This window comes from Aquarana catesbeiana, linkage group LG11 (genome assembly GCF_042186555.1).
Source record: "Aquarana catesbeiana isolate 2022-GZ linkage group LG11, ASM4218655v1, whole genome shotgun sequence".
Classification (NCBI taxonomy): domain Eukaryota; kingdom Metazoa; phylum Chordata; class Amphibia; order Anura; family Ranidae; genus Aquarana; species Aquarana catesbeiana.
Window position 1 is genome coordinate 13,403,951 of NC_133334.1, and position 26,026 is coordinate 13,429,976.

Below are 26,026 nucleotides of genomic sequence, written 5' to 3' on the forward strand. Positions count from 1 at the left end.
GCTGCACATGCAGCAGAGGGCCATCAATGAGTACCTGTGTGAGTATGGCACCAGGACAGGGTCAGGGGAGCTTGGATTTTTTTAGCCACACCAGTGGCTACTGATCAAAGATGCATGCACTGTCCTGTCACCATTTGAGGAGGCCACGAGGATGTGAGCAGTGACAGTGCATGCATCAGTGATACTGTCCCTCTTGTCTTCCTGTTGGAGCACACGCTTTGTGGAATAATGCACAGGGCACTTGAGGCAGAACAGCGGGAGGAAGAGGAGGACTTCCTTACCTCTCAAGGACCCCTTTATCAAGATAGTATTCTTGCGGGCCTGCCGATCACACAGGAAGAAGAGGAGGAGGAGGAGGATTGTGTCAGCATGGAGGTGGAGGATAGCACTCAACATCAGCAGCAGTCTTCAAGAGATCCTTTTCAGTCCCCAGAAACCCATGGAGTTGTATGTGGCTGGGAGGAGGTGGTTGAGGATTATGTGATCCTTAGTGACCCAGAGGACTCAGGATCGAATGCCTCTGCAAACTTATGCTGCATAGCCTCCCTGATCCTTCAAAGCCTGCGAAAGGACGCTAGGATTTGTGGTATCAAGGAGAATAATCATTACTGGCTGGCAACCCTTCTTGATCCATATTACAAGGGTAAGGTTGCAGAACTTATCCAGCCTTCGCAGAGGGAGCAGAGAATGAAACATCTTCGGGAGGCCTTGCAGAAAGGTTTGTGCAATGTGTTTCCAGAGCCTGGGAGGTTACAATTTCCTGGTGCTGGACAACGTGTTGCTGAGGCTTCATTCAGTCACAGAAAGAGCGGTGGCCGGCTGACGATATCTTCAGACAATTCTTCAGTCTTCAGCGCCAAGGTCTGATTGGTTCCAGCAACCATCGCCAGTGTCTGAATTACATGGTGCAGGAATATCTATGGGCAAGATCTGACTTGGAGACCTTTCCAACAGAACATCCACTGGGTTACTGGGTCTTAAGGATGGACCACTGGCCAGAGCTTGCTCAATATGCAATTGAGCTACTGGCCTGTCCTGCATCCAGCGTTCTGTCTGAACGCACATTCAGTGCTACTGGAGGCTTTGTAACTGATCACAGAATGCGCCTGTCCACAGACTCTGTTGATCGGCTCACATTCATAAAAATGAATCAGTCTTGGATCACCAGCTACCAAGCACCTGATGCTAATGTAACCGATTGATTTTTCTATGGATGTGGGATCCCTTGAAGATTGCCTATGCTGAGTGACTATCCTATTATGCTGAGTGACTATGCTATTCCTCCACAATCATCATGATGATAGCTTCTAAGAATATTTTTGGTTCAGGGCACCACCACCACTGCCTAAGGCCCAATTTTTCTGCCCCTGTTTAACAGGGGCATGTAATTACAATTTTTGATCAAATATTTCAGAGCAGGGCTCATTCCTGTGCTCAACAAGAGTATCTGTGAGGGGTTGCAGTGTTGTGGCCCCACCACCACTGCCTAAGGCCCAATTTTTCTGCCCCTGTTTTACAGGGACGTGTAATTACAATTTTTGATCTAATATTTCACAGCAGGGCTCATTCCTGCGCTCAACAAGAGAATCTGTGAGGGGTTACAGTGTTGTGGCAGCATTACCTCTGCCTAAGACCCATTTTTTCTGCCCCTGTTTAACAGTGGCATGTAATTACAATTCTTGATATAATATTTCACAGCAGGGCCCATTCTTGCGCCCACCAAGAGTAACTGTGAGGGCTTACTGGTTCTGGTACCACCAACACCTAAGGCCCAATTTCCCACAGAGTGTATAGGGCAGGCCGTATAGTATATACAGGTGGTCCACTGTTTTCAAACTTCCAACTTACAAACGACTCCTACTTTCAAACAGGAAGTGAGAGGAAATCTACCCCTAGGAAGGGAAATTATCTCCTGTAAGAGTTAATATGGGAAAAAGGTGTTGAGGTGAGAGATAATCAGAGAGTGAATTAGAAGCTTGGTGGTGTCATTAGTTAAAAAGGGGCATATTCTAGAAATGTTGCTGAGGCTAAGGCGGCATGATTTGGACAGGGATTGGATGTGGGCCTGAAAGGACAGTTCAGAGTCTAAGGTTACCCCTACCACCCTGGCATGTGGTGACGGACTGATAGATGTGCCATTGATCTTAAAAAAGAAGTCAGGGGAAGGGGCACGTGGGGAGGAAATATTAAGAGCTCAGTTTTAGATTCAGTTTGAGGAAATGGTTTGACATCCAGGCTGATATGTCTGTTATTAAATCAGTGATGCGTGAGGAAATTGATGGGGTTAGCTGAGGGGCAGAGAGATAGATTTGGGTGTCATCAGCATATAAATGGTAGTGAAAGCCATAGGAGGCCATCAGCTGACCCAGGGAAGATGTGTAGATAGAGAATAGTAGAGGTCCAAGGACATTAACCTTGGGGGACCTCAACAGTAAGAGGAGTTGGAGAGGAGGAAGTGGAGTTGTAAGTGACACTGAAGGTGCGATGAGATAGGTAAGAATCGAACCAACGGAGAGTCCATCCATGGAGACCAAGCAAATTTCGTTTTTCGAGGAGGAGGGGGTGGTCAACTGTATCAAAGGCAGCGGAAAGGTCCAAGAGTAATGCCCCATACACACAGTCGGACATTGATCGGACATTCTGACAACAAAATCCATGGATTTTTTCCAACGGATGTTGGCTCAAACTTGTCTTGCATACACACGGTCACACAAAGTTGTCGGAAAATCCAATCGTTCCGAAAGCGGTGACGTAATACACGTATGTCGGGACTATAAACAGGGCAGTAGCCATAGCTTTCGTCTCTTAATTTATTCTGAGCATGCGTGGCACTTTGTGCGTCGGATTTGTATACACACGATCGAATTGCCAGAAAATTTTATAGCAAGCTCTTAAACTTTGTGTGTCGGGAAATTCCGATGGAAAATGTGCCCACACACGGTCGGAATTTCCGACATTAAGTTCCTATCACACATTTTCCATCAGAAAATCCGGCCGTGTGTGCAGGGCATTAGAGTACGGAATAATGAATGTTGGTTTTGGCTGTTAGTAAGTCATTTGTCAGTTTTAGGAGGTCAGTTTCTGTGGAGTGCTGTGGGCAAAATCCAGACTGAAGGGGATTAAGAAGGTTATTCTCAATGAGGTGGTCGCTCAGTCGGTTTTAGACTAAACGTTCAAGGAGTTTGGAGGCAAAAGAAATGGGTCTTAGGTTGTTAAGATTGGTGGTGTCTAGTGAGGCCTATTTAGAATTTCCACTAATCCGAAAATAAATAATAACAAAATCAATTATCCAAATTTGAAAATGAATTTGAAAATGAATTTGAATTCATATTTAAAATTGAAACGGGGTGTCGGAAGGAAGAGGAGAAACGCACTCCACTATATATTTAATCGTTAAGAGTGTTAATGATTTTCGGTTTGATATTTCTTCTCATGGTTGATATTCAGCTAAGACAAAAGATATACTACGAAAGTTTACCATTTACGTTTCAAAATGTATGACATGTTTTGTATATCTCCCCCCCGCCCCCCCTTTTTTTTTGTTATGTATGTCTTCATAATCTGTGTGAAAATCTTAAAATACTTTTGGAAAAAAAAAATTGGGCTAACTTTACTATTGTCTTACTTTTTAATTCTATTCTATTTAAAAAATTTGCGCTTGTAACACCGCTGCGCAAATACGGTGTGACATAAAGTATTGCAACGACCGCCATTTTATTCTCTAGGGTGTCTGAAAAAAAATATATATTATATATATATATAATATAATATGTTTGGGGGTTCTAAGTGATTCTTTTGCAAAAAAAAAAAATATTTTAACTTATAAACACCAAGTCTGAAAAATAGGCCCGGTCCTTAAGTAGTTAAAATAAACATATCCTTGGAATACTACACCATGAAGCCTCTTCCTTTTATCCTATGATGTCGGAGATAACTTGGAGAAGGATGATTCATGTCTCTGAGACTTCCATATAACTGAACAGCCGGCTGCACCATAGAGGAACTTTCCCCTGGAGGAGTTTGAGGAGGAGACTGTCCCCGGCGCTGATTGTGAGAAGGAGCACCGGGTGCACAAATTGTATCCACACATCACTTTGCACTTTTTGGAGCACCACATGGACTTTCTTTTTTGACATAAGAATAAGAATTTTATTGGTGTTTTTTATGATAATATATTGACTTTGGAATTCACATTTATATCACTAAGTTTGATTTTATTCAGTATTGAAGGAGCGCTTATTTCAGACCTTTATTCAGTATTCAGACTTTTTCTAAGCAGCAGCACCTTCTTAACCACTTGCCGACCGGCGCACGCCAATATACGTCGGCACAATGGCAGTGGCGGGCAAATGGGCGTACAGGTACATCCCCTTTAATTTGCAGGCTAGTGGGCACGTGTGCACGCCCACCGTGTACTGTGTGACCATGCCCGTGGGTCCCACAAACTCAATGTCCGCTGGTGTCCCGCGATTGTGTCACGGAGCGGCAGAACGGGGAGATGCCTTTGTAAACAAGGCATTTCCCTGTTCTGCCTAGCAACATGACAGAGATCCACTGCTCCCTGTCATCGGGAGCAGTGATCTCTGTCATGTTGTAGTGAGCCCATCCCCCCTACAGTTAGAATCACTCCCTAGGATACACTTAACCCCTTGATCTCCCCCTAGTGTTTAACCCCTTCCCTGCCAGTGTCATTCATGTAAATCCTTCCAGGGCTGAAGTGGTTAACAATCATATTTTTGATTTGGGTTAGCGCAGATCTTTATTTTATACACATAAAATTGAAATAAGATGGTTCCTACTTAGGTTGGTTTATAGAACAGAGTAGAATAGAACGCAATAAGAAGGAAAAGAATAAAAATAACTGAATACAGTGGAATAGAAAAAAATAGAACAGAGTAGAACAGAGCATAATAGAATAGCATAGAACAAAAATAGCCATGTTCTAAAATTCAAATTTCAAAATTAAAATTTGAATTTTGACCCTTTTAAGTCTTACCCTCCTAGTAAGACTCATAAGGGTCAATTTATAAATGTTTTCATAACCTCCTCCTAGGATTTCTGTATTGAGTCAAATTTAAAAAAAAGAGTGATTGTTGGGAAAAAGTGTGCAAAGGTCTTTATAAATAGACCCAACAGTAGCATTGTGATTTAAAAGTTGTTAATAATAATATAATAATATTGTGATAGTAACACTGTTGTATAGCATTGTACTGTAATAGTAATTACATAGTTACATATACATAGTTACATATACATAGTTACATAGTTGGGAAGCTTGAATAAAGACTGGTCCATCCAGTTCCACCTATGTGTATGTGTGAGACTGCAGACTTTCATATCCCTTACAATTGTGTTGCTAAGAAACAGATCTAAAAGTTTTTTATGGGTATTTATCTAAACTCTCTACTGACACCACCGCCAACTGTGGAAGGTAGACATGTGCAATTTTTTTCATTACAAATCAAAATTTGGATGAAATTTAAGCTATTTGGACATATTTACGATGTATCCAACTTTCTGAATCACAATAATAATGAATTTCAACTAATCCGAAATAAATGATAACAAAATGAATTAACCACATTTAAAAATGAATTTTAATTCAAATTATAAAATTAATTCAGATTTGAAATTGAAACGTATTGCAATAGATGCAGTAAGCTATAAAAGTGAAATAAGATGATGATTCCTACTTAGGCTGTTAAATAGAATAAAATATAATAGAGTATAAAAGCATAAAATAGAACAAAACAGGATAGAATATAAAAGAATAGAATAACACAGAATAAAATAGAGTAGAATAGAATAAAAAAAAGAATAGAATAGAATAAACAATCATAGCTGTTTTCTGAAATTCAAATTTCAAAATTCAAATTTCAAAATTCAAATTTAAAATTTCAAATGAATTTGAAAATAGTGAATATACAAAACAAATCCGAATGTATGAAATTAATTCCGAAAACAATTAATTTTTACATAACAAATATGATGAAACAAAATTATTAACAAACAAATCCAAAATGAAACAAAACAAATATTTCTGTCATGCACATCTCTAGTGGAAGGGAACTCCATATCCTCACTACCCTAAGGGCCCTTTTACACGGGCGATCCTCCCAACGGACTCAGCTTTGCTCAGCGGGAGTTGATCCCCGCTGATCAGGTAGATGACAGGTCCGTCTCCACTCACTGTGCTGAGACGGACCTGTCAGAGTCCCGCCCTTCTCTATGGGAGATCGGATGAAAACTGACCGCCTGTCAAATTTCATCTGATCCCATCAGATCCTCCAGATGGATAGAAAATAGGGTTTCCATGCACCTGGATTTCACAAACAGGATCGGATAGCGGCGGATATCAGCAGACTTGTCACCGCTGACATCCGCTGCCCCATAGAGGTGAATGCAGTGTCCGATCAGATCTGCCTGAAAAACTGACAGGTGGACCTGATCGGAAAGCCCATGTGAGAGAGGCCTTTCAGTAATACACTTCTTACACAGAACTGCTTCTCATACAACGTCATGGTGTGGTCGGGTGTCTTTTGTAGAGACCTTAGATTAAATAGTTTCCTCCCAATGCTAGAGTCATCATTCATGGATTTGTATATTACTATCATATCTCTTCTCCACTGTATACATACGTCCTGGTAGGGAGGTGGTTGTACTGGGATCATGGTTGAGACTACAACCATAAGCCCGGTGTAATTTTTTTCAGCCGGAAATTCTCTTTTATGTTATATTCCTGAGTGGTTGAGCAGCCGTTGGAATACTTTTATAGCTGCCGGAAGGGGGTCCCACCCTCCTCCCGCTGCCGCCGTCATTCTCGGGGACTCCCGAGCGGTAGGGAAGCCCGGGAGTGATGCGACCTGCAACATCCATGTCCGGCATCACAGTGAGAGGAACCAAAGCTGTTCCTTCCACTGTGTGACGTCAGAACCAGTGAACGTCGACGATGTCATCACTTCCGGTTCCGGCTCTTCATTTGTTTCTGTGCAGCCAGTGAAACTGTTGATCAGACTGATCTGAATTGGAGTCCAAAGGAGAGATGAGGGGTCTAATCTCTATCTAAAGAGTACCTGCCATTTCTATTGCCATCAAAAGGGATGTTTACATTCCTTTTGACAGCGATAAAAGTGATCACATTTAAAAAAAAAAAAATAAAAAAAAACACTGTAAAAATAAATAATAAAAAATGAATAAAATAAATAATAATAATTTAAAAAAAAGCAAAGCGCTCCTGACACCCTGTGCCCATATGCAGTGGCGAACGCACACGTCAGTTTAAAGAGTGATCGCACAACACATGTGAGGAATTACTGCGATCATCAGAGCGAGAGCAATAATTCTATCACCAGACCTCCTCTCTAAATCTAAACAAAGGCTTTTAAAGTGTCACCTATGGATAATTTAAATTACCGTAGCTTGTCTCCATTCCATGAATGCACACAATTTAGAAGTATGACATGTTAGGTATCCATTTACTCGGATACATAATTTTTCACATTATACAAAAAAATTGGGCTAACTTTAGTGTTTTTTTTTTAACTCATTAAAGTGTATTTTTTATAAAAAACAAATGCGTTTGAAAGACTTCTTCTCAAATACAGTGTGACATAAAATATTGCAATGACTGCCATTTTATTCTGTAGGGTCTCTGCTTAACAAAAATATATAATGTTTGGGGGTTCTAGTAAAAAAAGTAGATTTTTACATGTACCTGAAGTGTCAGAATTGGCCCGGTATTGAGTTAGTTAAGCTTCTCTTCTCCGGGGGAATACGTTTAATGTTTGTAGACATTCCTCATAACTGAGGTCCTCCAGACCCCTTATCAGCTTTGTTGCCCTTCTCTGGACTCTCTCCAGCTCCAGCACATCCTTCCTGAGGATCGGTGATTGGTAATAGTATTATACAGTAACAGTAGCACTGTTGGAGAACTTTTGTTGTACGGCTCTGTAATGTATCCTCGGGTACAATGACATTAAATACAGAAGAGTGACACTGACCTGATCCTAGGAGGAGCAGAAAGCAGATTATATGCAGAATTTTCAGCCCGTTCCTCATTGCTCCATCCATGCCGGATCCCTTCCAAGAGAACTGTGAGAGACGTCTGATCTGTATGAAGTAACCAACATTGTCTGAACCTTGTTTCACTTTTACTTTTCAGAAGACACAGATTCCAATCACATGATGGCTTTATATTCTCTGTACATATACCAACAATAAGAGCACCGATCTATAAGGGGATTCTGCTGAATTGTTGTCAAACTGTACAAAAGGGCCAGTAATAAAACAATAACAAGCCATAAGATAATTTGTGTAACAGGGTGATTTGTTATTTCTTGCTGCAGATTTGAAGGATAGGATCACCTTTCAGATCATGTTGTTGTTTCACGGAGAGTTTATTAAGGTTTTCAAAATAGGCACAGTGCAATAAACACAAATGAGAATCCATCTGAAAGTAAGAACAAGACGGGTTCAATAGAAGTACAGTGTGTGGGGGTAACTGTCCTTACGTACAGACATAACAATATGGTGGCTCAGCTATAGTGGTTCATGATCACAGCAATATATGACAATTACCAATATTTAATTTATTAATACATTTTTTAATTTTCTAAATGTCCTATGCTTGCTTTCAGTCTAACCACCGATGAGGCCAGTTTTATTGTACTTACACAAGCAGGAGTGTGTGTGCATTCATTTGTTTATGTATGTACATTTGTGTATGCACTCTCGGCACATGTGTGTTCTGTGCACACTCAATGTGCATGAACATGTGTGTTTGCATACATATGTATATGTGTGTGTACACATGTGTTTGTAAATATATATGTGTGTGTATATTCTTTCATACTCTGAATAGATTTTATACTTTTTTCCATAGATATATACATATATATCCATATATTTCATAATCCACATTTTATATACTATGATTCTAACATTTGTATTAGCGTCTGCAATTCTCTACATATGTCTATTTGGTGTCGGTTTAATATAGAACACCGCGATGTGGAAGGATAAATCCCTACAGTGAAATATATTCTACCCATATGGTTACACCACTCAACTAGAGTTATACCACCCGTCCAATTGTCTCTATATTATAACACGCAGACCAGATTTTGTTCTCCAAGGCTCTGATGAAGAGGAAAACCCTTGAAATGCGTTAACCAAGTATTTATTTCATTTTATCCCTTGTTTGGGTATCATTTTATGTTAGTCCATCTAGTGACAACATTGTGGTTAGCTATTATTATTATTTTAATTTTGAATATGTAGTATCTACCCCTGTATTAATCACTTGCCAACCACCGCACACACATATACGTCAGCAGAATGGCTAAGGCAGGCAAATGGGCGAACCTGTACGTCCCTTTGAATTTCCCTCCTATCGGGCGTGCGCTGCGGGAGCGTGCGCCGTGGGAGCATGTGCCGCGGGAGCGTGGCCGGGGGTCCCACCAACTTGATGATGCGATTGCGGCAAGGAGAGGCAGAATGGGGAGATGCATCTCCCTGTTCAGCCTAGCAACATGACAGGGATCTACTGCTCCCTGTCATCGGGAGCAGTGATCTCTGTCATGTTGTAGTGAGCCCATCCCCCCCACAGTTAAAATCACTCCCTAGGACACACTTAACCCCTTCCTCTCCCCCTAGTGTTTAACCCCTTCCTTGCCAGTGTCATTTATACAGTAATCAGTTTCTATTTGTAGCTCTGACTGCTGTATAAATGACAATGGTCCCAAAATAGTGTCAAATGTGTCCGATGTGTCTGCCATAATCTCAAAGTCCCGATAAAAATCACAGATCACCGCCATTACGAGTAAAAAATAAAATTAATAGTAAAAACGCCATAAATCTATCACCTATTTTGTAGGTTATACCTTTTGCGCAAACCAATCAAGATGCACTTATTGCGATTTTTTTTTCCAAAAATATGTAGAAGAATACGTATCGGCCTAAACTGTGGAAGAAATTTTTTTATATATATTTTTGGGGGATATTTATTATAGCAAAAAGTAAAAAATATTTACTTTTATATATATACTTTTTTTCAAAATTGTCACTCTTTTTTTGTTTATAGCACAAAAAATAAAAATCGTAGAAGTGATCAAATACCACCAAAAGAAAGCTCTATTTGTGGGAAAAAAAGGACGTCAATTTTGTTTGGGTACAACGTCGCACGTCCGCGCAATTGTCAGCTAAAGTGACGCAGTGCCGAATCGCAAAAAATGCTCTGGTCAGAAAGGGGGAAATCCTTTCGGGGCTGAAGTGGTTAACCCATTTATTTATTATAATAAACTTTTTATTTTGATTCATGCACCAGGCCACATGCCTTCCTTTCCTTTTCCTACATAGCATTTCGGACTTCCCCTAGTCGGCCTAGGCAGCGGGGTATGCATGATCACTCCACTACCAGGAAATACTACCATCTGTACTAAGACCCTCCGTACTAGCACAGGAGAATATCTTTTCTTTTTATAATAATATGGTTTCTTGTTCAGGCAATATAAAAAACAGAGGACACAACGTGGCGATAATGAAAAAATTGAAAAATCATAAATTATAGAAAATATGGTGGCCTTGGTGAAATTCAATGGCCATTGTAGGGCGCACAACGAGATAGGTGGATGGTATCAAACTCCACACCTAAAAACCATGATCCTAATTTGTGGTGGCAAAAAAACAGATTGGCAAGTGCCGGGTGTGACCATATGTCTGTTGATGTAGGGGTTCAGGACCTACGTGAAGATGAGCAAGAGGGAGAAAAAAACAAAGAAAGGGGGGAAAGAGGGCGCAAAAGAAAGAAGAAAAAAAAAGAGGGGGAAGAAAGTGGGAAGGAAAGAATTGTCGAATAGAAGTGGGTTCACCTGAAGTGTCCACACCTCTCTTCAGAGCATATTACACCAGTATGTTCACATGGTTCCGCCTTCATAACCCCCCTTCCCTTTTGACAGGGGAGTTCCTCTCCCCGCACCTGCTGTCACATTTCAGAATCAAATCTGCGACTAGTAAAACTACAAGTCAAAAACAATATTCCCAACACATATGTTCCTAATAATGGCTGAAGGGTTGAGTGGGTGCTGTAGTAACCATCAGCTGGAGACTAGAATGACTTTCAATCAAGAAATAGGTCACCAGTATACTGAGGAACTAGATAAAGAGGTCCAACACCTAATGGAATAATCACATCACAGCAGAAGATAGCAACATTTCAAAGACACACACTTTTTTTTTTACAGTTGGTTGAATTGGATGCAGAGATGTACTGGATACCTTCAGCTGTCATTGGGCTTTTGCTGGGCATTCCTGTGCCTTTAAGGAGGGGTGGGATACCTCCAGGCATGACTGCCCTTAATCTATCCACTACTATATGTGCTCCAACTTGGGAGACTATGAAAATATGATGTGTACAAGGGAGGTTCTCATACCTCCTGCTGTCCCCTCTGCCCTATCTGTACGGGTGGGGCCACCTACACATCGGCGCCATGTGACCACGCATACCGTGCGACGTCCGCGGTTGCAGCGCCAGCTCGCTATTGCGCGGAATGTCAGCATGTGCGACTTGGGGGCGTCTGCGCAACCGCGCCCCCATTTGGCGGCGAGAGCCATTAACGTTCGCTTGCCTTGTCACACACATGGCGTTGGAGGCGGAGCTCACTGGGCCCTCTGGGGATATAAATTGAGGGCTAGCCATGGCTGGGATCTGTTTGTCACTTCCTGTTTCCTGTTTCACTCACATGCAGCAGTTTACTTCATTCAAGGTGTCCACACTCCTTGATGGATGCTAATCATCCATTCACTCCTTTCACATTTGAGCACTTAACTTTAGCATGGTCTGCCATATACATTGTCTCATACATTATTATATTCACTCTCATGGTTCATTCATGCACACACCATTACACATTCATCTCATTCATTTCACTGTCTCCGAGTTTCCAAGTCCATCTAGCTTTGAACAACATTGGTTCATATGTGTGTATATATATATATATATCATTTTTTTCATTACATTGTATACTTCATGGTTACTCTGTTGGTATAGTACAAACTGACATACATATGTTCTTATCTTAGCTGACATATACAATGGACTTGGATACATGCTATATGGGACACACACTTTATCATACTGTTTTTGTCATATTATCTTCATTTTATTTCTTCATTTCCGTATTTATTTTTTTCTTTCTCCATTGTCCCCAAGATTCTTAGCTCATACTATTATTGAACCAGTTTAGTTCATGCCTATACATATTTTTATCATATACTACTTTACTTCTATGCTGGTATGGCAGCATCTATTGATACATATGCATTTCTGTTTCAGTTGAGATTATTAATGGATACTGGGAGATCTTTGGTGACACATTCCCCCATCCCGGCCATGTCTGACCCCCGTTTGTGCTCTGTTGGGTTGGCTTTTCCTCTGCCTCCTCAGCTCCCGAGCCGGACGCTCATTACTGCCACCTCTGGGTATCAATCAATTGTAGTCTGATCCAGCCTTAGGTGAGTATAGGGCCAATCATTTTTGAACCCTCTTGACTTATTGTCATGATACCATGTCTGTGTTGATACTAATTTGGTTCATTATACCTCCTACAGATGTACTACACACGCATCTACCCCTGATGAAGCGAGCATGGTCTTGCAAAATGCGTTGGAATACTTTTTTGCCTGTGTACTCTGCAATTTACATTTTATACCATGATAAGTGTAATGACATTTTCTACTGTATGTATCATTCCAGTGGCTTGGCTATGATTCATGTTTAGGTTTGCATGACTATTTTAATACATTTTAAGATTGTATTTACTCTGTCAACTGTTGGCTAACCGCATTCACCTCATTGAAAGTCCCGGAGCGATTCCCTGTTTTTTGTGACTCTGAAAATACAGACTTTTTGACTGACTCTTGGACAGGATGGCCATGCTGTTAGATGCACCCAAATGCCTGTGTATTCTTGCCAGGATATCACCCTGTCTTTTTGTACTGGGTAATCATCAATCATTGGGTCTTTCTCCTCTATGACCCCTGTAAATGTTGGGGGTGATTAGATTCAAGTGGTGCATGCGATTTTCAGAAATGTGACACGTCCAGACTGCATTTTTAAGAGCATGGCAGACCACTTTTATTTAAAGGAAATGAAAAAGTTCAAACAAACAACAATCTTCCTTCACAGGGGGTTCCACCATCACTGTATACACATCCTTCAGCCTCCTGGCTTACTCACTGTCAGCCTCCTGCTGCTTGGTTATGGGCCACATCTGCCTCCTGCAGACATGCACGGTCAGACTGTAACCTGCAGCCTTAGACTCCCAAAGCCCTTGTGTCTCTCTCTCATGGAGCCATCTCCTACAGGGCCATCTTTAATGCAGGGAAAAGGGGTAGCTGCCCTGGGCCCCATCATTGTTGTGGGGCCCAAAGCAGCTGCCTCATACTTGCCAACTATCCCATTTTAAATTCCATTATCCCTTGAAGTTTTAGTCCCCTGCTGTGTCCCGATATCTCAGTGTGAAGTTCTGTTACTAATGCTGCCCAGCGCTGCCCTATTGCCATGCACAGATGACTCACCTGCAAACCCTGTGTTTACATGTAAATAACCTGCATTGATATGTAAACAGTGGCAGCATTAATATGTAAATAGTCGTGGACCAGCGGCATTGATATCTAAATAGACTGGGCATTTATATGCGTATCATGCCCCCCTGGGGTCATAAACAACCATTAATTCTGCTGAATGCTGCCCACTGTGGAGTTAAAGGGGCATGCTTGAAAGCCCTGCCTACAACTGCAGTCATTAAAACTAACATCAGCCTGTTCTGTAGAGGTAAGCAAATTGTCCCTTACATTGGTGGTCAGTGTAAATCCCTCCTTACATTGGTGGTTACTGTGAATGCTCCTATTATATTAGTGGTTATTGTAAATCCCCATTTCATTGGTGGGCAGTGTAGAAACTCCTCTTTATATTGGTAAGTGGTAAAAGAAATCCAAACTTGCATTTTTAGTCATTTTAAATCCCCCTTACATTGGTGGCCAGTGTAGAAACCCCCCTTTATTGGTTGTTGATGTAAAATCACATTACATTAGTTCTCAGTGTAAATTCTTCATTACATTGGAGATCAGTGTACATTTCCTGTTACATTGGTGGTAAGTGCAGAATTGCCCTTACACCAGTGGTCAGTGTAAATCCCCCCTAACATTGGTGGTTGGTGTAGAAGTGTCACCTTACATTGGTGTTCAGTAGAAATCTCCTTGACAATGGTTGTCAGTGTCAATTCTCCCTTACATGGAGGTCATTGTATATCCCCCCTTTCGCTGGTGGTTGGTGTAAATGCTCCTATTACATTGGTGTTAGTGTAGAAATCCCTCTTTATATTGGTGGGTGATATAAAACCCCCCTCACATTGGTGGTTAGTGTAAATCCCCCCTCACATTGGTGGTCAGTGTAAATCCTCCCGCACATTGCTGGTCATTGTAAATTCCCCATTACATTGGTGGTTAGTGTCAGTGTTTGCTCTACATGATTCAGAATTTGCCACAATGTACTGCCTTCTAACTAATCCCATCTCCCCACCACTGCCCCTGATCCTATCAACCCCCCAGAATTGCCACTGATCACACCCCCTCCCCAAGCATTGCCACTGATCACAGGAGTCCTAGGATCCCTATGAGTATTCTGTCTATTGATGGGTCCCCTGACCTCCCCAGTCCATGGTGTGCAGGTAGTGAGGAGACAATGTGCTGTAACCTTTAGCAACCAATGAGTTAGCAGTAATGATGTGCACTAACCTCTTGAAACCAATCATTAAGCAGTAAGGATATGCAGTAACCTCTAGCAACCAATCAATGAGCAGTAATAATGTGCAGTAACCTCTAGCAATCAATTAGTGAGTGGTAAGGATGTCCAGTAACCTCTAGCAACCAATCAGTGAGCAGTATTGATGTACAGTAATCTCTAGCAACCAATCAACAAGCAGAAGTCATGTGCTGTAACCTCTAGCAAATAATCAGTGAGCCATAATGTGTGCTGTAACCTCTAGCAGCCAGTCAGTGAGCAGTAATGATACACTTTACCCTCTGGCAACCAATCGCAAGCACTGCCTGATCTAATTCAGTACTCTGATTTTGAGTCTAGCTGCTATTTATTGCATGTCTCAGAACAGGTGGAGAGCGAAATTGCATGGAAGGGGGGGTCACAAGAAAATGTTTGTCTGGAGTCCAATCAATATTAAAGACACCCTGGTCTCCTACTGGGACCCTCCCAACCTCCTAGACCAGACCTTCTGTCTGCTGGGCGGAGCTGTCTCCAAGTGTGAGCCCTAAGCTCTCTTCCTGGGAGGAGATATGAAGCCAGCCCACAGGTGTGCAATCAGCATGCCTGCCAAAATCAGGCTAAAACTGCCAATATACACCGTGACATGGGGTCTCCTCTCCACACCCTATATAGAGTATGTTTACTATTCAGTATTTTGAATATACATCGTATATGGACTGTGATCCTTAAAACTTGTTTGGATTTATGTTTTATTATTGAGGGACTCTGATGTTCTTTGTGCTCCAGTAATCAAGACCTTATTTTGCTGGGGTGCTCCTTTTGCCCTTAGGGAACCTGAGGATTATGTTGCTTTGGTCCTATTTAACCGCTGTGATTTATCCCCCTGATGAAGATTCATGCCAAGAATTGAAAAGCGACATGGTTTTCACATATATTAATTATGATCATGTGATGCACTGTGGGTTTGTTTATGATTATGGTCCAGTTTATATCATTCTTTTATATCCATGGTGTTTTTAATTATAATAATAAACTTTTCTAATGTTAATCTTGTTTATTAATTTTTGATGCCTATAAAATCCCATTATATGTACCTTTTTTATTTATTCAATTCATGCGGCATCTCCTTTACCAGAATGTGCTACTGGTTGGCATCACAGTAATATTACAATTGTAAGCAGTACATAGATGGTGTAGTGTCTTATCAATGTCTAAAGAATGTGGGTATGTGCCAGAAAAGTTAGTATGGTGCCAAGGACGTTGGCTACAGTGGACAAAGCATAAAAAAATATATATTTAGGGAAAAAAAAATATATCTATATATCTATATATATAGATATCTATATAGATATAGATTTTTATATATATATATATATATATATATATATATATATATATATATATATATATATATGAGTCATGGCAAAAAATATTGGCACCCATGCATTTCTGGTAGACAATGCACCACTTCCCCCAGAAAATTGTTACAATTACAAGTGTTTAGGCATTCTCATGTTTATTTCTTTTGTTTGTATCGGTATGACACATAAAACGTGGAGAAACAAAAAGCAAAATCTGAAACATTCCATGCAAAAAAAAAGGATTGGACATAATTATTGCCACTTCTCAAATTTGTAAGAAATAATTCCATTCCAAGTTTGTGATGCTCCTGTAATGGAAATATACAACATGTGAGAGTTTTTTTTACAGCCTAGACACATAGAGAGACCCAACATCCAAGGAGCACCTTTAGGTGTTTCAGAGGCATATCTAAATTCACATCTAAATTTCTAAATACCTATCATATTTTAGGAGGTCCTGGATCACCAGGAAGATAGAAGCACCCACAAAATGACTACATATTGGAAAGCAAACACCCAAAATTTTTTTCTAAGAGACATTGTGAGACTTCATTTTTTGTTACAAGTTTCTGGAAAATGCAGAATGAAAAATAATTTTCAGTAAATTAATATTAGATATTTCTAATACACAGCAGGGGAATACTTACATAATTACACCCCAAAACACATTCTGCTACTCCTCCTGAGTATGGGGATACATGTGAGACTTTTTCACAACCTTATTATAGAGGGAACCAAAATCCAAAGAGCACCTTCAGGATTTTTAGGACTTTGCAGTCTGACAATGCAATCGGTCAGAGAGTGCAAACCTAGAGTAAAGTTAAGGTGAAGATGGAAGTGCTGGGAGTGGTGATAGCTCAGTGCTGAAGAGCTCCATTGGAGAGGTAAGTCTGTCAGGTGCTAGTATGTGGGGCTTTGCATCTTCTCAATGAATGCAATGCGTTCTCTGATTGGACACTTCGTTTTCAGTGTTCTGCTTGATGTCTCACCCCTCTCTGCCAATCCCTCCACTGGCTTCCACTCACCCAACGAATAAAATTCAAAGTACTAACGATAATTTACAAAGCCATCCATAACTCTGCCCCCAGCTGCATCACTAACCTAGTCCCAAAATACCAACCAAGCCGATCTCTTCGGTCATCCCAAGACCTCCTGCTCTCTAGCTCCCTTGTCACCTCCTCCCATGCTCGCCTCCAGGATTTTTCCAGAGCTTATCCCATCCTTTGGAACTCCCTACCCCAATCTGTCCGACTGTCCCCTAATCTATCCATCTTTAGGCGATCCCTGAAAACCCTTCTCTTCAAAGAAGCCTATCCTTCTTCTAACTAACACTGTTTTACTTCCTCCATCAGCTCATCCCCCCACAGCTATTACCTTTTGTATCAATTGACCCTTCCTTTTTAGATTGTAAGCTCTAACGAGCAGGGCCCTCTGATTCCTCTTGTACCAAATTGTAATGTAACTGTAATGTCTGCCCTCATGTTGTAAAGATCTGCGCAAACTGTTGGCGCTATATAAAACCTGTATAATAATAATAATAAAGATGTCTCCACCTGAATTTGTTACTGTTCCTCCCGTCCTCTCTGAATCCCACTGCCTTTCTGGATTTGTGTATATTCCTTTTTTATGCAGTGATATTTGGCTCACTGTAGTTTGGTCTCTTTTATAAAAAAATAAGAACCCTGAAAATTGTATATCTGTGAATCCGCTGATTGGCATGTGAGTAAGGAGCACATGGTACAGCAATGAGGGACCATAATCCACTGATGCCTGCCAGGAATTGTGATTTACAGTCACATTCCTAACCAGTATAAAGCACATAATGACTTTCTTACACTAAGAGGTCATCCCCCATTTGGGGGGCATAGAATGCATTCAGATAAAAAACCTTCTGACTTTACAACCACTTTCAGTTAAAAAAAAACCTTTAAGTTTTAGAACCACTTTCAATGTATGTATATCATATAGATGATCATATAAGCATTTTCACTGTTCTAGTGGTCCTTTCAAAGGCAAAAATCAAAATCTATATAACTTTTTGATTTAAAGACCAATAGCACCCAATAAATCTTCCCATGGATAACCTCAAAGTGTCTCCTTCCACAATTGAACTACAACGGTCATCTTCCTCACATTTTGAAACCCCTCTTCTTCCTTTCTGTTTGGGGCTGGGAAAATTGAGGATGGGGGGGCTGGGAAGACTGAGGATGGGAGGACTCTTAAGCCCAAGGATGGAGGAGGATAGTGAAGCCAGAGGATGGGAGGAGTGTGAAGCCTGGAGATGTAGGGGACTGTTCATATGAGCTGGAGGTGGGCTGGGAAAACTGAGGTTGCTGACTGTGAAGCCAGGGGATAAGGGGGGCTGTGAAGCCTGAGGATGGGGGGACTGTAAAGTCAGAGTCAAGCCTGACTATGGGGGGGACTGTGAAGCCTGAGGATGGAGGAGGCTGTGCAGATAAGCTGGAGGGGGGCTGAGAAGCCTGAGAATGTGAGAACTGTGAAGCCTGAGGATGGGGGGACTGTAAAGTCTGAGGCTGGGGGGACTGTGAAGCCTGGGAATGGGGGCACTGTCAAGCCTGAGTATGGGGAGGACTGTGAAACCTGAGGATGGAGGAGGCTGTCCTCCCATGAGTTTAAATCAGTTGCTTCATACTGACCTGAAGATCTCTGCTGCTGGCACCACTCTGGAGATCACTAGTTGGAATAAGAGGTGGAGTGCAGTTGGTATCGCTCCTCATGGGACAGGAGCCGGCACTACAGAGGAGGCATCGGCTTATGCCACTCTTGCTTCCTACTACAGCTCCAACTTTACAAGTAATCCCTCTGCATTTCACTCTGTTTGATGCTCTTGAATGGTGTGTCAGCAAGCCCAGACTGTGATCCACCAGTCACCTCTCTGCGATCTACTGGTAGATCATGATCTAAAGGTTTCTGACCCCCGCACTAATAGGTGCCTCTTTGCAAAATTTCTACTCTTGTAAATCCCCTATGTTCTTCACCCAGAGGAGTCCCAGAATTCTCCCAATTCTGGAATAATCAACCTCCTCTTGCTGGTGCCTTTTTTCCTTATTACCTAAAGCTGACCTACAAACCCTAACAAAGGTGAATATCTTTAATGGCATCCCAGTCTTAGTCTGTAGGGCTCAATATTGAGTTGGCTCTGCCCTTTGCAGCTATAACAGCTTCAACTCTTCTGGGAAGGCTGTCCACAAGGTTTAGGAGTGTGTCTATGGGAATGTTTGACCATTCTTCCAGAAGAGCATTTGTGAGGTCAGGCACTGATGTTGGATGAGAAGGCCTGGCTCCCAGTCTCCACTCTAATTCATCCCAAAGGTGTTCTATCGGGTTGAGGTCAGGACTCTGTGCAGGCCAGTCAAGTTCCTCCACCTCAAACTCACTCATCCATGTCTTTATGGACCTTGCTTAGTGTGCTGGTGCGCAGTCATGTTGGAACAAGGGGCCATCCCCAAACTGTTCCCACAAAGTTGGGAACATGAAATTGTCCAAAATGTCTTGGTATGCTGACAACTTAAGTGTTCCCTTCACTGGAACTAAGGGGCCAAGTCCAACCCCTGAAAAACAAACAAAGTTTGGAGGTCTGTAGCTATTGATTCTGCAGACAGTTGGCAAGTTCTGCACACTGTGAGCTTCAGAATGCGCTGACCCCACTATGTCATGTTGTATAGCCTACCACTTCGTGGTTGAGTTGCTATTGTTCCCATTTGCTTACACTTTGTTATAATACCACTAACAGTTGACTATGGAATATTTAGTAGCAAGGAAATTTCACAAATGGACTTATTGCACAGGTGCCAACATATCACGGTACCACGCTTGAATTCACTGAGCTCCTGAGAGCGACCCATTATTTCACAAATGTTTGTAGAAGCTGCCTGCATGCCTAGGTGCGTGATTTTATACACCTGTGGCCATGGAGGTAATTGGAACACCTGAATCCAATGATTTGGAGGGGTGTCCCAATATAGTGTATCTTCAAATCCGTCACTCTCTTAATTGTATTCCACAGAAACATAACTATGCTCGCACCCCGACAATGTTTTAAAGAAATTGTATACCCAAAAGTCCATCGCATCCATCTAATTTCCTGGATCTATTTTGCACTTGAAGAAGCTGTAGGTGCTCCATCACCTTCTTTCAAACAAAAATGGGAAAAGGAACTAAAAATCTCTCTAAAGGATTATAAGCGGTCCACTGTGGGGTTGATTTACTAAAACTGGAGAGTGCAAAATCTGGTGCAGCTCTGCATGGTGGTCAATCCGCTTCTAACTTCAGCTTGTTCAATTAAGCTTTGACAATAAAATCCAGAAGCTGATTGGTTCCTGTGCAGAGTTTCACCAGATTTTGCACTCTCCCGTTTAATTAAATCAATCATTCTATGTCAACTAGCTCACGTTGGCTTATTTATCACTCTAACCCAGGAGACCAACTACACAACTTACATTACTTTTAGAAACAGATCCACACTCTAATCCAGGGGTGCTCAACCTTTTGAAAAGCGAGGGCCCCTTAAGTGATTTGGTAACCAGTCATGGGCCACCATGACATTTTTTATTTTGAATAGTATAATGAACATTTTCCTCCTTCAGCCGCTAAATGCTGACAGAAGGGAGAGGAGGAGAAGGCAGCTTTCAGCAGATGTAATAAGATAATGGAGAGTATCAGTTCCTGCATATGCCACTCCCACCACCCCTCCTGTCCAAGTGTAAAACATAATGTGACAAGGAGGCTGCATGGGCCCCCTGGAGCACGGGAAGAGGTCATCATTGCGAATCCTGACTCTCTGACTACACCTCTCTGTGTTTCCAGTCAACATACCAGGAAAGAAGGTAATGCAATGCGATCTGCATTGCATTACATTCAGTGGAGCCCAGAGGAGACATCGGAGGTCTTTTAGACCCTGGATGCCCCATTAAAGAGAACCTGTTACCAAAAAAAAAACATCATATAAGGGACTTTTTGTCCCCTATGTAATGAAAAAAAAAGTAAGTTAAAAATATGAATTTATAAATATATCAGTAGCAAAAAATGTCACTGATCCAAGCGCTCGGACTGATCAGACAAATTAGTTCAGTGCACAGCAGCAGCTATTATAAACATTGACAATTAATTAAATGTGCCAAAGATAAAAAACAAAGCAGTCATCTCAGCACTAACAGCGCCAATAGAATAATGAAGATGCAATATTCAGTGCAATAAAGGAAATAAAAGAAATAGAAGTCCTTTAAAGGATCAATCAGCATTTAATAAAAATATTAAAAAATAAATAAAACGTCCACAAAAAATCAATGTAGTAGAAAGTGTGCTCCAAACCAGAACTAGGTTTCTCATCTGGATACCATCACCAACACCTCACAACGCAAGTCACTCACATTGATGGAACCCGGGATGACCGACACTGAGACTGACAGACAAGGGAGCGGTGTAGTCACGCTCTAACGCATTTCATCATCACGTCTTCTTCAGAAGATGAAGAAAAACATGTGATGACGAAACGCGTGACTACACCGCTCCCTCGTCTTTCAGTCTCAGTGTTGGTCATCCCAGGTTCCATGGCAGCCAATGCCATATCGGAGGCGATGTGAGTGACTTGCGCTGCATTGCAGACGTCTATGTTATATGCTGTTTTATCCTGAATTTGTGTAAGCAGATAATACCTTGTGTGTGGGTGTTTAACCAATAAACAGTGTTACGCTATGCCAGCTCCCCCTTTTTCTCTAGCATTTATGAATTACCCCATGAAAGAGTGATCTAATCCGGTGATAGGAGCCAGGTCCAAGTCTCAGGTGGTTACAGGCTTCAGTGTCTGTCACATTTGCATTGTGCTGGGAGGATTGGAGTTTATCTCACAGTGTGTGGATAAATAAGGCCCGCCTAACACGTGTCTGGTGAGTTCATTACCAACTGGGATTATTCATGCAGGAGGTGTTGGTGATGGTATCCAGATGAGAAACCTAGTTCTGGTTGCTAACGGTTACAGAGCACACGTTCTACTACATTGATTTTTTGTGGACTTTTTATTTTAATTTTTATTGCATGCTGATTGATCCTTTAAAGGACTTCTATTTCTTTTATTTCCTTTATTGCACTGAATATTGTATCTTCATTAATATATTAGCGCTGTTAGTGCTGAGATGACTGCTTCGTTTTTTATCAAAAAAAATGTATTTTCTAAAAACGTAAAGTTACCTAAAGATTCCCATTCGCAGAACTCTGTGAATGAATGATGCGGCCGGGTGGGCGGAGCATTTAAAAAAAATAGTGACAGCGAGTTCGGGGAGAACTGCAGGAGTGGAACATGTAACATGTTCTCAAAGGTGAACTTATCCTTTAATCTACCACCTAAACACTTACTAAGACATCTCATTATTGCTGCATGCACTTTAATACCAAAACACTGGAAATTACCCACGATACCCACTATATTAGCTGTAAAAATCCTAGATTTTACTCTCAAATTAATTTTTATTTACATTTTATTACACATCCACGATCCCCTAAAGACTCCTGTCCATCCCCCTCCTTCATTCTTATCACATAAACTGAGGGCAATCTCTACTAATTCATCCCTTAAAACTATATATACCCCCATATGGTCATTTGTGACCAGTCCTCTAGGCCCAAGGGTACATCCTAATGAAGTGGTTTGTTTCTTTGCATGAAACATACATTTATGAGGAAATAAATAGATGTTCTTTATTATCTCAAACTGCCTCGTGACCATACATTCCAACAGTCCCAATTTTCCCAGACATTCACAATATTCAGACCTAAATCCTGGTCTTACCATGTCCTGATAAAAAAAAAAAACATGGGAAATTGGCTTTGTCTCCGGTGTTTTGTGATGAACCGCCCATTGCCGCTGTTAGAGATCCGGGGTCGCTGCCATTTTTGTGAAGTGCAGCTCTCCATGAGGCCGAGGCGGGGAAAAAACAAGAGGTGCTCTTTGCAAAATTGGTGGTGGAGACAGAAATACCAGTGCCAACCCCGGACAAGTGGAAAGTAGCAATCTGCATCTGGTGACAAGTGAGCGCTGCATCTCTAGTGACACGTGAGCGATGCATCTCTAGTGACAAGTGAGCGCTGCATCTCTGGTGACACGTGAGCGCTGCATCTCTGGTGACAAGTAGCAAGCTGCATCTTTCTTTATCTCTCCCTCTCTTTCTCCCTCCACCCCTCTTATATCTCAGACTCTAACCACACCCCATTTAAGCCATGCCCAATATTTAGTTTAAACCACATCAATTTTTGCAGTGGCGCACTTTGCACGCTACATTTCCCCCCCCCCCGCTATGCCACACCTACAAACTAATGCCTCATCCCCAAATTATAACAAGACTACAGACAAAAATATATTGTGTTATCTCCAGGGGTGCATTCTTCATATAAAGTCCCACCTTCCTTTCTGTTTATCACAGACAAAAATGTGTCCCTATAAATTTTTTGACAATGTTGGCAACTATGCTTGACAACTCTGTAAGTTATCTTCCCGTTTATTTTTAAAGTAACTATTAGTCTCCTTAATTCTGGGAAAAATTGTATGCTGAGCCAATAAGGGGAGGAAGGTCTCCTCTAAATATTTTTGTAAATATACAAGAATTCACCAGATATATTCTTTTCTCTCACTGATCCTTTATTTTATTTCACATCCCCAACATTTCTTTCTCTTGTAAATTATCTTTCTGTTATTACATTTCCTTCCTTTTGAACCTGAAAGAGAAACTTAGCTTGCTCCTACCCCTGTCTTCCCACTTACCTTGCTGGGTAGACCACAAAACACATAGGCCATCAATCCAGCGCTGTTCTGTGAAGATCCATGGCAGTGCTGCTGTGTATAAGGACTTGCACCGCCATCTTTATCCATTACATCATCAGGAGGCCAGCTGTCTCTTCTGGGTACTGCCAGCCTCCTAATGACCTACGTGCATCGCTGTGCATCATCGGGGTTCCAGCCTTAGGCAGCAGTAAGAGAAAGCAAGCCCCCGATGACGTGTTAGTGCCGTAACATATGTGCAGCTTCCTGGGATATAAGACATGAGTATTCCAGGAGGCTGCAGACAATAGAAAGTCATTCTGGAATAGGCCAGAATCGAGGTAGTTGTGGGGAATTCTCAAAACAAAAAAAGAAATAATTGAAAAAAAAATCACTTTGCCATAGTTAGAGAGGAGGAAGGTAGGGGTAGGATGGTGGAAAGAGGACTTTGGAGGGTGAAGTTCTGCTTTAGTTCTGATTTATGCAACATACCTTCCCAAAATCTCAAATCCATCTTAAAGTGTAACTTTAGGGCAACTTAATACATTCCCATTTGATAAGCCAACAGGAACCCCCCTGCATATCAATGGCAGTCCTCTAATATAAAGTAATGGCGTTACTCAATTTGTTATATTTTTAGAGGCCACCATGCCACATATAGAACTTGAAGAGGATCACCATTCTATTCTATAATTTTACTGTGTGGCATTCCATTATATAGGACAATGCACTGAAGTGCTGCATTCACCTCTATAACAGTCCAGTCTGTCCACAGATATGCTCATATTATTGAGATCATTGCCCTTCTGTAATTTATTCCCACATTTATTTTTAAAGTCACTTGTAATCTCCCTAATTCCAGGAACAATTGTATACTGAGCCCATGAGGGCAGAGGGTCTCCTATTAAAATTTTTTAAAATATAAAATGTTTCAACATACCCATCATTTTTTCTCACACATCACCCGGGTCCACAAACAATCAAACTGAGAAATTGAAGGAGCCGGGTGGAAAATTGTCACTTCAACAGTGACTGCATCAATTCCACCCCATCAGCAGCAAGTACCTCTGTGGCCCTGATGAGGCATATTTAATTTGTTCATAAACGACCTGGAGGATGGGATAAACAGTTCAATCTCTGTATTTTCGAACAATACTAAGCTAAGCAGGGCAATAACTTCTCCGCAGGATGTGGAAACCTTGCAAAAAGATCTGAACAAATTAATGGGGTGGGCAACTACATGGCAAATGAGGTTCAATGTAGAAAAATGTAAAATAATGCATTTGGGTGGCAAAAATCTGAATGTAATCTATAGACTGGGGGGAGAACCTCTGGGGGGATCTAGGATGGAAAAGGACCTGCGGGTCCTAGTAGATGTCAGGCTCAGTAATGTCATGCAATGCCAAGCTGCTGCTAACAAAGCAAACAGAATATTGGCATTAAAAAGGGGGATCAACTCCAGAGATAAAATGATAATTCTCCCGCTCTACAAGACTCTGGTCCGGCCGCACCTGGAGTATGCTGTCCAGTTCTGGGCACCAGTCCTCAGGAAGGATGTACTGGAAATGGAGCGAGTACAAAGAAGGGCAACAAAGCTAATAAAGGGTCTGGAGGATCTTAGTTATGAGGAAAGGTTGCGAGCACTGAACTTATTCTCTCTGGAGAAGAGACGCTTGAGAGGGGATATGATTTCAATATACAAATACCGTACTGGTGACCCCACAATAGGGATAAAACTTTTCCGCAAAAGGGAATTTAATAAGACATGTGGCCACTCATTAAAATTAGAAGAAAAGAGGTTTAACCTTCAATTACGTAGAGCAGTGGTCTCAAAGTACCGGCCCGCGGGCCATTTGCGGGTTATAAATGGCTCACAGGCAGGGCCGATCCTGGACGGTTTTGCATCGCAGAGGGGGAAGCGCCGAAGAGCTTTGCCTCCGTCTCCTGTGTCCTCTCTGCTGCACGCTGCTGCAGCCAAGAGAGAGAACAGAGCGGAGGAAGGATCCGCCCATCGCCCCGCCCACCTAGGCACTGGTGATCGATCAGAGCCCCAGATCCAGGGTCCTGCTGTCACCTCGGGGCGGGAGATTGTGTCCTTCTCTGGGAGCCCTGTGT

General features: G+C 41.7%; 1 protein-coding gene across 1 annotated transcript in view; it reads right to left on the reverse strand.

The window, feature by feature from the left end:
* LOC141112913 (uncharacterized) overlaps positions 1-24,022 on the reverse strand; it is a 139,495-nt gene extending 115,473 nt beyond the window's left edge. Inside the window, exons 1-4 of the mRNA XM_073606017.1 lie at positions 23,915-24,022; positions 21,599-21,790; positions 8,365-8,449; positions 8,001-8,153 (exon numbers count right to left, since the gene is read on the reverse strand). Coding sequence (XP_073462118.1) covers positions 8,001-8,153; positions 8,365-8,449; positions 21,599-21,790; positions 23,915-24,022 — 538 coding nt within the window. The remainder of the gene's footprint in view (positions 1-8,000; positions 8,154-8,364; positions 8,450-21,598; positions 21,791-23,914) is intronic.
* Between the last annotated feature and the right edge of the window lie 2,004 nt (positions 24,023-26,026).